The sequence below is a fragment of the Dreissena polymorpha genome, chromosome 1 (genome assembly GCF_020536995.1).
Source record: "Dreissena polymorpha isolate Duluth1 chromosome 1, UMN_Dpol_1.0, whole genome shotgun sequence".
NCBI classification, from domain to species: domain Eukaryota; kingdom Metazoa; phylum Mollusca; class Bivalvia; order Myida; family Dreissenidae; genus Dreissena; species Dreissena polymorpha.
The window spans coordinates 54,003,459-54,017,512 of NC_068355.1; the positions used below are offsets into that span (position 1 = coordinate 54,003,459).

Here is a 14,054-nt window from a genome sequence, read left to right on the forward strand (position 1 = left end):
GAAAATTGATGGGATAAATCAAATACTAGGTCGATGCCGAATAAAGCAAAGTTTATTATTCTCGGCACGAAAGTCTGAACCACTCGCCAAGGCTCGTGGTTCAGATTTTCTAAGCCTCGCAAAATAAACTTTGCTTTATTCGGAACCGACCGTATGCGGGGAAAAGCCCGCAAAGCGGGCGTTGACCGTTCAAACATATGGAAATTTAGACATAAAATTACATAAGAATACCACATAGTCATAGGGATGGGTCTCAAAAAAAATTGCCACGCGACATATATTTTCGCGATGCTATTTATGACCTTGAACAAATCAAAAACAGTTTGACATATGTTAAATCACATGTAAATACATACCCCAGAAAAAATTATATCAATGACATCATAATTGTGCAGCGAATCGCACTAAATATGCTCGCATTATTTGTTTTTCTTCGCAACCGTTCCAGAATTAAGTCATTACTCAATTATCTTCCCTGAATACTCTTCAGTGGGTATAAACCGAAGACTGGTTCACTACATATAGTGACAGTCTTTACCAAACACAATTTACGTGAACATAACCCGTCTTAAATATATTGCCGAATCTAAGATTTGTGTCGAATTTATTTGCTTGATCTTTCCGATATCTTATTGTTATTATTATCCTGACAAATCACAAACGCTTGTTTAAAAAAATATTTGTTTTAAACATTATAGTTGGCATCTCTATTCTTTCAGTATTCTCGCGGTATTCGAATAACGACACCCTACTGTCGTACTGACACTGACCTACTTTATTTGTCAGAATTCGTAACGCATTTTCAATTCGCTCTCAAAAAGAAGTTTTACGCGTGATCATTAGAATTATTCTGGTAAGTTGTCGTAGTTATCCATCAGAAACACATTTATTCACACAATTTAAAGGATATTCCGATCTAACTTTTTAGTCTTTTAGCTTGAATTTCTAACGTATTTACACCTCGTCTGCTCGCACTTTACCGATATCCCGAAAGGTTACATATCACTATAATAAGTTTACGCCTAAAACCACAAAAACCGATACCGTTGGATTTTCGTACCACAATCTTACGTAAAAAAACTTCCAGATTCGAAATTAACAAAAAAACAAGACATTTATAAATTGTCTGCATTATTGATTAAATTGTAAGATATTTGTTGGTTTTCCGTTTTTAGAAGCTGTTTTGCCAAGGCAAGAGGCCATTCTATCATGCAAAACTGACAGTTTTGGTTTACTAAAATCAACATAGGAGGGATTCCTGAACTATCAAAATTTCCAAGCTATGTACACAGTTATTATCTGTGGTGATCTTTATTGGTTCTGTTGGTTTACTTGGATGGAACATGTGTGAACTTTTATAGAACTTTGAAAAGCCTATATCTGTATATCTATAAACAAAATTCAGCGATGGCATAATAAGATCAGATGTGCAAACAATGTCAAAGGGTTACTAAATTAACAATTTGAAGGTAATTATGCTGATAAATTTATGAAAGTTCCCATGCAAATTTAGTCTGTATATCGACAAGTGTCTGCCAATAAATGTCAAACTAGTAATACAAAACTTGCACAATATGTATAAGCACTAAGTACCTGTTGTGATCATTTTTAGTAAGATAGTGTAATTCTAAACAGTAGCAAATAACTTGTTTCGTAAATGCATAATGCAATTAATATGATTTCCTATATATTGTGTAATTAATAAATTGGTTGTTACTTGTTAATCCATGATAGATGTTTTATGGCTAGTACAAAACCAGCATTGTTAATTTTGTAAAAGGTAATAAAATAACACCACTTTGTAATTTCATATACGTGAATATTCTTGTACTGTAGGTTGATGACAGTGTTTTAGTATTACTTATTTTGAAACTATTATTTTATGTGCAAATAAATGATGTGAAGTGTTTTGTATCTCCACACAATACCACATACCTTTTTATATATGTACTGTGTTATGTGTTATTTTAATGTTTAAATAAAAAATGCGGATGATATAACATGATGCAGTCTAATATTTGCAATCAAAATGTAACTATAGAGCTAAGTGTATGCAGTTTAGACTGTGATTTAAGAATTGCTACAAAATGGCTAGTTTTTTAGTGGCGACAAAATTTAAACTATTCAACAATAGTTTGCGAAAGAAAATTAGAAACCTGCAAGATAATTGTATTTATTAAATATTTTAATTGCGAAACAAGTATGTTGTTATTCTGTTACACATAATTATACATTGATAATACATGTAAATAAGAAGACAATTAGCGGTGTTAACGTTTCCCAGCAGTAGAAATCATTTCTTCTGATGAAGTCAGTGGTATACAGACAAAAGCTCAAGGTATGGCTTTCAATACGTATTGTGTGTTACTTGACAGTCTAAAACTTATTGGATTAAAAAAATCCTGTCAAATTTGTCAATCAAAATTGATTTGACACATCATTATGTTCACGTAAATTGTGTTTGGTAAAGACTGTCACTATATGTAGTGAACCAGTCTTCGGCTTATACCCACTGAAGAAGAGTATTCAGGGGAGATAATTGAGTAATGTCTTTATTCTGGAACGGTTGCGAAGAAAAACAAATTATGCGAGAATATTTAGTGCGATTCGCTACACAATTATGATGTCATTTGTTTATATAATCTTTCCTGAGTTATGCATTTACATGTGATTAAGCATATGTCAAAGTTTTTTATTTGTTCAAGGTCATAAATAACATCGCGAAAATATATGTCGCGTTGCAAATTTTTTTGAGACGCATCCATATGGGGTATTATTATGTAATTTTATGTCTAAATTTCCATATGTATGAACGGTCGGGCTTTTGCCCGTATAAATCGATGAACAAGAAAAAAAAACGGAAATCATTTGTTTGGAGAAAGTTGATAAGATACCTGGTGGATACATTTGCATAGAAACGCCAGTGTAGATATTTTTCGTGCAAGGACAATGGCGGATGAAACCGGAACCAAATCGAACGTCATTTTACGTCGGTCTCGTCGAACCACACGATATCTCATAAACGACGTCGTGTCCTGGCACTAAACGTTTGTTTGTCAAATCTATCAGACGTGCTTTCTAGAGCTCTCGAAAAAACGAAGATATTCACGAATTTGCGAGTCAAAAAACGAAACAAAAGTTAACAAGAAACCGTCAGAGACGGGTGATGCTCCCCAAAGTTTTTTTTGGTCACAATATCGCACTTTATATTCCGATAAAAGGAAACGTCTTGAGGGCACAGTAGTTGGGGGGACAAGAATTTATTATATAAAATTTCAAAGGGCCATAACTCTGTGAAAAATCATTCGACCAGAACCCGCTAATAATATGCACATCTCCTTTTGGTAGTGAAGCTTCCCATAAAGTTTCATTGAATTCCGGTCATTAGTTGATGAGAAATAGCCTGGACAAGAATTGCACTATATGTACAGTTAATGGAAAATTTCAAAGGGCCATAACTCTGTGAAAAATCATCCGACCATAACCGGCTGATAATATGCACATCTCCTTTTGGTAGTGAAGCTTCCCATAAAGTTTCATTGAATTCTGGTCATAAGTTGCTGAGAAATAGCCCAGACAAGAGTTGCACTATATGTACAGTTAATGGAAAATTTCAAAGGGCCATAACTCTGTGAAAAATCATCCGACCAGAACCGGCTGATAATATGCACATCTCCTCTTGGTAGTGAAGCTTCCCATAAAGTTTCATGTAATTCTGGTCATAAATTGCTGAGAAATAGCCCGGACAAAATTGCACTATATGTACAGCTAATGGAAAATATCAAAGGGCCATAACTCTGTGAAAAATCATCCGACCAGAACCCGCTGATAATATGCACATCTTCTCTTGGTGGTGAAGCTTCCCATAAAACTTCATTGAATTCCGGTCATTAGTTGCTGAGAAATAGCCTGGACAAGAATTGCACTATATGTACAGTTAATGGAAATTTCAAAGGGCCATAACTCTGTGAAAAATCATCCGACCATAACCGGCTGATAATATGCACATCTCCTTTTGGTAGTGAAGCTTCCCATAAAGTTTCATTGAATTCTGGTCATAAGTTGCTGAGAAATAGCCCAGACAAGAGTTGCACTATATGTACAGTTAATGGAAAATTTCAAAGGGCCATAACTCTGTGAAAAATCATCCGACCAGAACCGGCTGATAATATGCACATCTCCTCTTGGTAGTGAAGCTTCCCATAAAGTTTCATGTAATTCTGGTCATAAATTGCTGAGAAATAGCCCGGACAAAATTGCACTATATGTACAGTTAACGGAAAATATCAAAGGGCCATAACTCTGTGAAAAATCATCCGATCAGAACCCGCTGATAATATGCACATCTCCTTTTGGTAGTGAAGCTTCACATTAAGTTTCATTGAATTCCGGTCATTAGTTGCTGAGAAATAGCCCAGACAAGAATTGCACTATATATACAGTTAATGGAAAATTTCAAAGGGCCATAACTCTGTGAAAAATCATCCGACCAGAACCCGCTGATAATATGCACATCTCCTCTTGGTGGTGAAGCTTCCCATAAAACTTCATTGAATTCCGGTCATTAGTTGCTGAGAAATAGCCCGGACAAAAATTGTGCACGGACGGACACACGGACGGACAGACGAAGCGGCGACTATATGCTTCCCTCCAATTTTTTATTTTTTTTTGGGGGGGGGGGGGAGCATAAAAAGGGGGGGGGGGAGCATAAAAATAACCTATTGAGGCGTCTGTCCCGAGGTGTGGGAACTGAACACGTGAGCGCTTTAGCGGCGCGCTTCAGAAAACTGTTTTCGGATTTAGCAGCCTGTGTCAGATCCGCAGGGTCCACGTTCCCTGACGTTGATAGCAAACCCCAAACAAAAGGAGGGGAGTTCAACACAAATCCCATCTACAGAGGGCCCCAAATCACCGTGCCATGGACCGGCCCCGTGTTTCAGTACCCCATATCTCGGTTTCATCTCAAAGCTCACGTGGACCGGCTGGAACTCAGGTTCCGAAAGAGAAATCCTAGCGAGGCACGAGCATCGGACATCCGTTCTGCAGAAGATTCCAGCCGCCAGTATGCCGTATTTCAACGATGAGAAAGTAGCCGAAATGGCCGATCTAGTAGAGAAAATCAAACTGCGCTGATTCAACTCGGAGTCAGGCTTAGGTAGGGCTTCATTGGAAAACATGTATGAAATTGTTTTTGATTGTCAAAAATGGTATTTTATGTTGTCCGTCCACCGTTTTGAAACTTTAACACATTGGCCAATGTCAAGTTTAAGAAGTTACCGTTTTGCGAGGTAAAATGCCTTCATATAAAACGTTCTTTACCTAAACGCTTGGCTGATAGACATGGTGTATCTGAAATGTTAATATTTCACTCCATACATTTTTTTAAACAGCCCATATACTATTAATAGACGATATAAGAGAACATATACCAATCAAATACATTTTAATAAGAGCTTTGTTAACAACAGACTGTGATACCAGCTTCCCAACAAAAGGAGAGATGCCCATGTCAAATCCAACCTACAAAGGGACCCAAATCACCGTTCCTTGGGCTGGTCCAGTTTTCGCATACCCCACATCTGGGTACATCACAAACGCCGAGCTGGACCTGCTGGAACTCAGGTTCTGGAAACAGTCTGAGATCCTGGCGAGTCACGGGCGTCGGGCCGCCGTCCAGCATAAGATTAAGGCCGCCGGTATGCCGTATTTCAACGACGAGAAAGTGGCGAAAATAACCGATCGCATCGCGAAAATCAAACTGCGCCGTTACATCCACGAATCTGGCCGAGGTAAATATATGTTAAATATTTGCGTTTTTATTGTAAAATGGATATTTTATCATTATTTTGCCGTCCGTCCATCTTCTTACATCTCTACCACAAAAGTCAATGTCAAGTTTATAAAGTTATAGTTTTGGGAGGTAAAAGGCCGCCATGATACATTTGGTGTTTTCAAAACACCTGTCTAATGGACATCATATTGTATGTGGAATGTTTATATTGCACTCCATGCTTTTAATTGAAACAACTCAAGCACTATTAAAAAATAATATAAGATAACAAAAAAGTGTGTTTAAACAAGACCTTTTTAACATGTCCTATAAACTTTCCACAGCTAGCTATAGTGTATATTCGATTTATCATAACCTTGCATGACGCATATATGTTGTTCTAACAAGTGTTTTGACTGCGGTGATTAACTTCTAGGCCTATGTTTTCTTCCAATTTTCAGATGGATGTGATGTTTTCACGTGAAGCAGTACAAGGACGCGTTTATACAGGGTTATCCCTGGTTTATATAATGATATCAATTATATGTTTTATACAATCATATTTATATTTTTAACTTATTTATGTATTTTTACATAAAAATAAACTTTTCATCATTCATTTCTTCAATGAGGCACAGCATAATAGAAATGTGTGTTCGCGCGTGCGTTAGTAACAAATTTTGTCATGTTTTGAAGTTTTTCATAAAATGCATTAAGTTGATAATTATATGCAAACATTAAAACTAAAGAAAAAAAAATGAATAAAAAGTTAACATCATCTGGGCTCGAACAGCTGTCCATTGAAGTAAAAGGCTTAGCCAAAAGTGGTATTTCGCTAGGTGATATACATTGTTCATATTTTTTGAATCTCTGACAAAAAGTTGGAAAATTTTCATTTTGATAAACCTCAAGTCCCTTTAAGCAAAAGTGCCTGTGGCCCACAATACAAACCCATCGTAGATCTACCGGTACATTTAAAGTGATATTATTGGCATGTTTCACTGTTAAATTGAGCTTAAAACAATTAACAGGTCAAAAGAGTTATTTAAAATGTGGTTACTGACCAATTATCTGCAACTCATTTTGCTACCAGTTGTTTATTAAAAATATATATTTTATATTCGATATTTTACATGACTCACCCAGTCCTCTAAGTCGAAATGATCCGTTAAACAAAAGTGTGTCTTTGTGTCGTATGAACGAATCTGCACTAAAACTAAATTATGGTTCACATCGTACATGCATGATCAGTCAAACGAAAGTACGGTTGTTATTCAAATGCATTGTTTTTCTCTTTTCGGGATATTGTTTTTGTATGTTGATGCTGCATTAACAAATATAAGTGTATATGAAGTGAAAACACCAAAAAAACAACAACAACGGTTGCGATATACACATATAAACTGTTAGATGCCCATAATATCACTTTAAGGTACCTACAAACAAATTATAGAACACATTTATCCAAACTAAAGCTGAAGAGCGGGCAAACTTGTTATTTTTAATAACAAAGGCTTTGACACAACTTGCACAAATGCAATCATTCGGAAGGTCAGCCTGTTACCATCATACACGTACAATTTCAGTATCATATTACCTTTTTAAGATCCTAACTAAATTCATTCAGCGAACGGATTTGATCATTTTTTGTAGCAACAGTGACATTGGCCCAACTCACGCCAAATGCAACAATATGCAAAATCTGTATGTCAGCTAAAGATAGTAGTTGTTGACAGCGAACCTTACCGGAGTACAAAGCGCATAATTCTGCTAAGTTGCAGCTCAGTTACGGGCCTCGGTTGGTAACGTCACAAGGTGATTACAAAGACATGTGTAAGGTTTAAATTAATATAGATATAAATATGTAGTAGTTACAGACATATGTAATTGTTGCATGCAATCTTCAACCTGAATTTCAATGCGCAGGCGAACCTTTACCATTAAGTTTAGCAAATTTTCTTTCAACAAAAAGGGAAAATAAATCTAATACATTGCGTTTCAGAGTTGTGGAACTTTGTAATGATTTCACAAAACGAATCAATAAATATTTCTGACATCGAGTGATTACCTGTGGTAAAAACAGTGATATGGAGATGTCCCAAGTTTACCTTAACCATTTGTAAGTTAAACAAGAGCACCGCCTTGCGGGTGCAGACCGCTCATCTATTTTCTTTTTAAAGGTGAAGGGACTCTCATTTTCAATCACAAAGGAGGGAGGGTCGGAGTGAAGAGGGGCGTATAGTGTGGGTGTGTGGACATTTATTACATTATTTTCCAGATTTTTACATCATTTGTGAGTTAAAAAAAAAAAAAAAATAGGGGGGGGGGGGGATTCGGGTGGGGGGAGGGGGGGGGGGGGGTGGGGGGGAGGTGGGGGAATCTTTGGTGCGATGGTTGGACGGTATTTCAAACATAGAATAATAAAAAAAATATTTGTGTTTTTTAACCGTTTAAAAAAAAATTGGGGGTGGGGTGGGGGGTATAGTGTGAGGGTGTGGTGGTGATTTGTGAGATGATAAAAAAAATTTAAGGGGGGGGGGGATTCGGGGGCGGGAGGGGGAAGGGCACGGGGGATGGTTTGGGTGGAGTCTATTGTGGTATGTCAGGTAAGAGTAGTTTTGTCAAAGTATCAATCAAATCTAATCATAAATAAAGAAGTTATGGCAATTTTAGCAAAATTTAATAATTTGACCTTGAGAGTCAAGGTCATTCAAAGGTCAAGGTAAAATTCAACTTGCCATGTACAGTAACCTCATGATAGCATGAAAGTATTTGAAGTTTGAAAGCAATAGCCTTGATACTTAAGAAGTAAAGTGGATCAAAACACAAAATTTAACCATATATTCAAAGTTACTAAGTCAAAAAAGGGCCATAATTCCGTAAAAATGACAACCAGAGTTATGCAACTTGTCATTTTACTGTATCCTTATGATAGTTTGCGAGTGTTCCAAGTATGAAAGCAATATCTATGCTACTTTAGGGGTAAAGTGGACCAAAACACAAAACTTAACCAAATTTTCAATTTTCTAAGTATAAAGGGCCCATAATTCCGTCCAAATGCCAGTCAGAGTTACATAACTTAGCCTGCACAGTCCCCTTATGATAGTTAATAAGTGTTGCAAGTATGAAAGCAATAGCTTTGATACTGTAGGAATAAAGTGGACGTAAACACAAAACATAAACAAATTTTCAATTTTCTAAGTATAAAAAGGGCACATAATTCTGTCAAAATGCCAGTCAGAGTTACATTACTTTGCCTGCACAGTCCCCTTATGATAGTTAGTAAGTGTTGCAAGTATCAAAGCAATAGCTTTGATACTTACGGAATAAAATGGACCTAAACACAAAACTTAACCAAAATTTTCAAAGTATAAAAAGGGCACATAATTCTGTCAAAATGCAAGCCAGAGTTATCTTACTTTGCCTGCCCAGTCCCCTCATGATAGTAAGTAAGTGTACCAAGTTTGAATGCAATAGCATTGATACTTTCTGAGAAAAGTGGACCTAAACGCAAAACTTAACCAAAATTTTTAATTTTCTAAGTATAAAAAGGGCACATAATTCTGTCAAAATGCAGGCCAGAGTTATCTAACTTTGCCTGCCCAGTCCTCTCATGATAGTAAGTAAGTGTACCAAGTTTGAATGCAATAGCATTGATGCTTTCTGAGAAAAGTGGACCTAAACGCAAAACTTAACCGGACGCCAACGCCGACACCGACGTCAAGGTGATGACAATAGCTCATAATTTTTTTTCAAAAAATAGATGAGCTAAAAAAAGGCATAATTCAGCAAAATTGCAAGTTGGCGTTATGGCACTTGTTCAGTGACCTCAACAAAACACATTTTTGAAGTTAAATACCTGAAGTGGAAACCCCAATCTAATAATCAGGTTAAAGAGAAACACATAACAACAGAAATATGTCAGTGTTTTAATTGCCACTGTATTTTCAGGAATAAACATTTGAAAGACATTTGCAATATTAATCCACACACCATTTACAAGTAATGCAGTTCAAAAAAGTAAATTAAATCTTACATTTTGTTGACATTAAGGAAGTGTAAATTCATACAGTTGAGGGTAAGGTTTCTGGTATATTGGGTATTCAAGAAATTGGTTTTATACATTTATATTAGAAAACTGAAAAAAAAACCCACAAATGTAACAAGTTCAAGATTTTTTGGATGTCAATCCATACTTGAGCACTTGAAATTCACATCAATGTTGCAAATTCATACGAGAACACTTGAAATTTTAAGATGTTTGTGACTCAAAATCATACAAAAACACTTGAAATTCCAGAAAATGGTGATGTCAATCCATTAAGGAACACTGAAATTAAATACGTTGTTCACTTGTTGATGTCAATCCGTACATGAGCATTTGAAATTCCAGACATTGGTGCTGACTTGAGCACTTGAAATTCCAGACATTGGTGCTGACTTGAGCACTTGAAATTCCAGACATTGGTGCTGACTTGAGCACTTGAAATTCCAGACATTGGTGCTGACTTGAGCACTTGAAATTCCAGACATTGGTGCTGACTTGAGCACTTGAAATAAAAAATTGAAGCCTCAGTGCACAAACAGAAGAGGAACCTTATCATAAACAGTCCTTTATCTATGACAAGGAACCGATGGAGTAACAATAAGACGCAAAAGAAATCTACCATACAAGACAAACAAGTGCACAACAAACACACACAAAAGAATGAAACTGAGGTCACTTCCTTTGATTGGTCTATGCAAAGCATTTGGAGGTATAGACATTTGTGATATTTAAACGTTTTCAATACTTCAAATTAATTTAACACCATCCATAAATTTATAACAACACGGGAACACTTGAACTTGAAGATTCTGAGGATGATAATCAATATGCAGGGACTACTAAGGTCAAGACTTTGGGGATGTAAACCCTTGGCGTGTCAGGCGTTTACGTCGCTTTTTACAATGTATTCCAGTTGAAGACACCACCTCATCTGCATACGCTAACTTAACACCTTTCTGAAAATGGACAAAAATGTACACAGCAAATAATAGTATATAGCATATATTTAAAAATAGATGTTTATCAAATTTGTATAGGATCATTTTGAAATCTCAATGGCATATTTGCATTCATGGAGAAATACCTGTTTCGTGAGGAGATGCTCGGGTAGAGTTACTGCTCCTTTAACAATGGCATTTACAGCACTAAGCTTCTCAACTGACACAGATGTTGTGATGTAAAACATCTTCTTCATGGGATCAATACCTCTCACAATTCCTAAAACAATTATTTCAAAATATCAATATGATGAAGTGTCTTAAAAGAATGCTTACATGTACATTGCACTTTATGGATATTTATGCCCCACAAAATGAAAAGGAGTAAGCACTGCATCTTTCTTCTGTCCATATGTCACAAGGACCGTGTTTTTCACTCCGCTTCAATAGCTAGGTGGACCTGCATCACACTTTCACAGCAAAATATATATGTCTAGATAATTGTAAAGGATGACAGAGTTATGGCCCTTTGTTTTTGACGATGCTGGAACAGCAGCGTCTAAGGTTTGATAACCAGTAAAAAAATTCTTCACAAAGGCGACCCATGTAAAAGACCGAGCCAGTCCGATTGAGATAACTCGATTTTTCAGTTACTTCCCTTGGCATTCGCCACTGCGTAGGAGATTGCTCGTTGATTTTCATTGATAATATTCTCCTAGCAGAGTTGTCGTTCGTGTTGATAAAGGTAAATATTAATAGAACAGCATATCCTGGGGGAACAGATTCAATAAGTGTATCAGAACGTTAATTTCAAATTAGTAATTTTACATCCATTTTATTTTTATGGACCAATGAAACAACTATATATTTTCTTTATTTTGTTTGATATTTGTTCTCGATTTAGTAAATAAATTGCGAATAAAAACATGTAAAATTAACTTTTTACATGATCACAAGTCTAAAGAATGCGAACAATTTCGAACCTGCAAATTGTAAACGCTGCACTGATATGATATATGTAGATAAAACAACATTTCTTTGCGTAATTGTCTGTCCCGCTAGCGCAGAGGTAAGGACGTTCGCTTTTTCACCTTTACGACACCGGTTCGATTCCCGCTCCCGGCACAATGTTATATTTTGTCTGTTTTGTGGTCACCATTCCGGACAGGTGTTTTTTTTCCGAATAATCTCATCTCCCCCCCCCCCCCCCGCAGCATTTGACCATATAAAAAATTAAAAAGTATTTCAGTACAAAACAAATAGCTGGAAATTGCAGCTATCATTCAAAATTCGTCCCAACTGTCGTCAATTTAATCTTATTAGGTAGGAGTGCTGGACACATTCCGGGTCCCAACATTATGCAGCCTCAGCGCGGAGGTAACTCATTACCTTGGAAAAACACAAATACACACACTGGGTGCAGCCTAGGCGCGTATAGACTCAAACAAGGCAACAAACTCAAGTGCGGGCACAATCATTTAAAATTTACATATTGAATACGATATTCTAACAGAAATTACACAACCACCTAAGTGTACACTACCATGTTTGATATTTTGTTCGATTGTTAGATTTCAGCATATACATGTATAAGGTCATTTCGCTATTAGTTAACTTAACCATATGTTCGTTGTCGAACTCGGATAGTCAAGTGCTCATACGAATGAGCTCACCTGGTCCGGCTATGTGCTCATACCTACTTTCGAGAATCATCATGAAGCCATTGCCATACTTAATGAACAAGAATGTGACCCGCCTCCCAGTTTCGCTCAATGGGTCAAGTTACCCACGGGTATTACCCCCCCGTACCCCTAAACTTTTTTTCGTACCAAAAATGTTTCGTACGCAAAAATTTTTCCTACCAAATTTTTTTTCGTACCCAAAATTTTCGTACCCAAATTTTGTATCGTACCCAAATGTTCGTATCAACATACACAATTGTGGTGATATAAATAAACTTAAATTGATGTTTTATATCCATCCTCTTCAAAAGCATCGTCACACCAGTACTGCCAGTACTTTGATTTTCTCACTGTTACATGTATACAAGTTCAAAAAATTAAGTAACAACAAGCATTAAGCTTGGTCCTTACCAAAGCCGACCCACTTGCAAACTGCATTCGGAGGCAGAAATACTGGTCCTCCTTCCACATGCCTTTCACCCTGCAAATAAATAAAGACTAAATATTTAAAAGACGTGTATAAATAATTATTGCAAAATGAAAAGTTCTTACAGTGAATAACTAACTGAGAAATTCCTCTCAAAATTAATATTCAATAACAAAATAATATCCTTTCCTGATTTTTTATTTAAAATTTTATGATTTACCTTTTTAATAATATAATATGAAGTGAAAGACATAAAACCTTATACATATGTACAGCACTGAATTAACAAAAGCTGTCTCCATCGGAAGACATATGCCCCCAAAAAACGCTTTTTCGAAACCTAAACGCAGATTTCGAAACCTAAACGCGGACCCTAATTAAAGTTCTAAAGGTCAAAAGTTGTGTGCGTATGGAAAGGTCTTGTCCATATACACATGCATACCAAATATGAAAGTTAAATTTGAAGCGACATAGAAGATATGAGCATTTTCCGAGTGGAAACGCAATTTTTTTATTATTCAAGAGCCCTTACTCAGAACAGCCTAAGTAAATTTGGCTGATTATCAAACTTAACCTAGATTTTATTGCCTTACACATTTTTATGAAGTTTGGTGAAGATCGGATGACAATTGCTTGAGTTATCGAGCGGAAACGAGAAAAAAATCCATTTTTCCATGATTCAAGTGCCATAACTCAGGAGTGTCTTGGTCAGTTTGGCTGATTATCAAACTTGACCTAGATCTTATGACCTTACACATTTTCATGAAGTGTGGCGAAGATCCTATGACATTTGCTCCAGTTATTGAGCGGAAATGAGAAACAACAATGTTTTCGATGATTCAAGGGCCGTAACTCAGGAGTGTCTGGGTCAATTTGGATGATAATCGAACTTGACCTAGATGTTATTGCCTTACACATTTTCATGAAGTTTGGTGAAGATCCTATGACATTTGCTCGAGTTATTGAGCAGAAACAAGAAAAAACGCAATTTTTCGATAATTCAAGGGCCTTAACTCAGAAGTGTCTGAGTCAATTTTGCCCATTATTGAACTTGACCTAGATGCTAATGCCTTACAAATTTTCATGAAGTGTGGCAAAGATCCTTTGACAGTTGCTCGAGTTATTGAGCGGAAACAACACAAAAATATTTTTTTACGATGATTAAAGGGCCCTAACTCAGGAGTGTCTG

General features: G+C 36.4%; 1 protein-coding gene and 1 long non-coding RNA gene across 2 annotated transcripts in view; one reads left to right on the top strand and one right to left on the bottom strand.

Moving 5' to 3' along the window:
- The first annotated feature begins 4,699 nt into the window (after positions 1-4,699).
- Positions 4,700-6,306, top strand: LOC127866633 (uncharacterized). Its single transcript, XR_008043057.1, has 3 exons — positions 4,700-5,155; positions 5,469-5,789; positions 6,232-6,306. It is a non-coding gene; the product is annotated as an uncharacterized LOC127866633 (long non-coding RNA).
- Positions 6,307-9,685: 3,379 nt separating this feature from the next.
- LOC127881369 (polynucleotide 5'-hydroxyl-kinase NOL9-like) overlaps positions 9,686-14,054 on the bottom strand; it is a 34,714-nt gene continuing 30,345 nt past the window's right edge. Inside the window, exons 10-12 of the mRNA XM_052429158.1 lie at positions 12,850-12,919; positions 10,903-11,036; positions 9,686-10,774 (exon numbers count right to left, since the gene is read on the bottom strand). Coding sequence (XP_052285118.1) covers positions 10,664-10,774; positions 10,903-11,036; positions 12,850-12,919 — 315 coding nt within the window. The 3' untranslated portion in view covers positions 9,686-10,663. The remainder of the gene's footprint in view (positions 10,775-10,902; positions 11,037-12,849; positions 12,920-14,054) is intronic.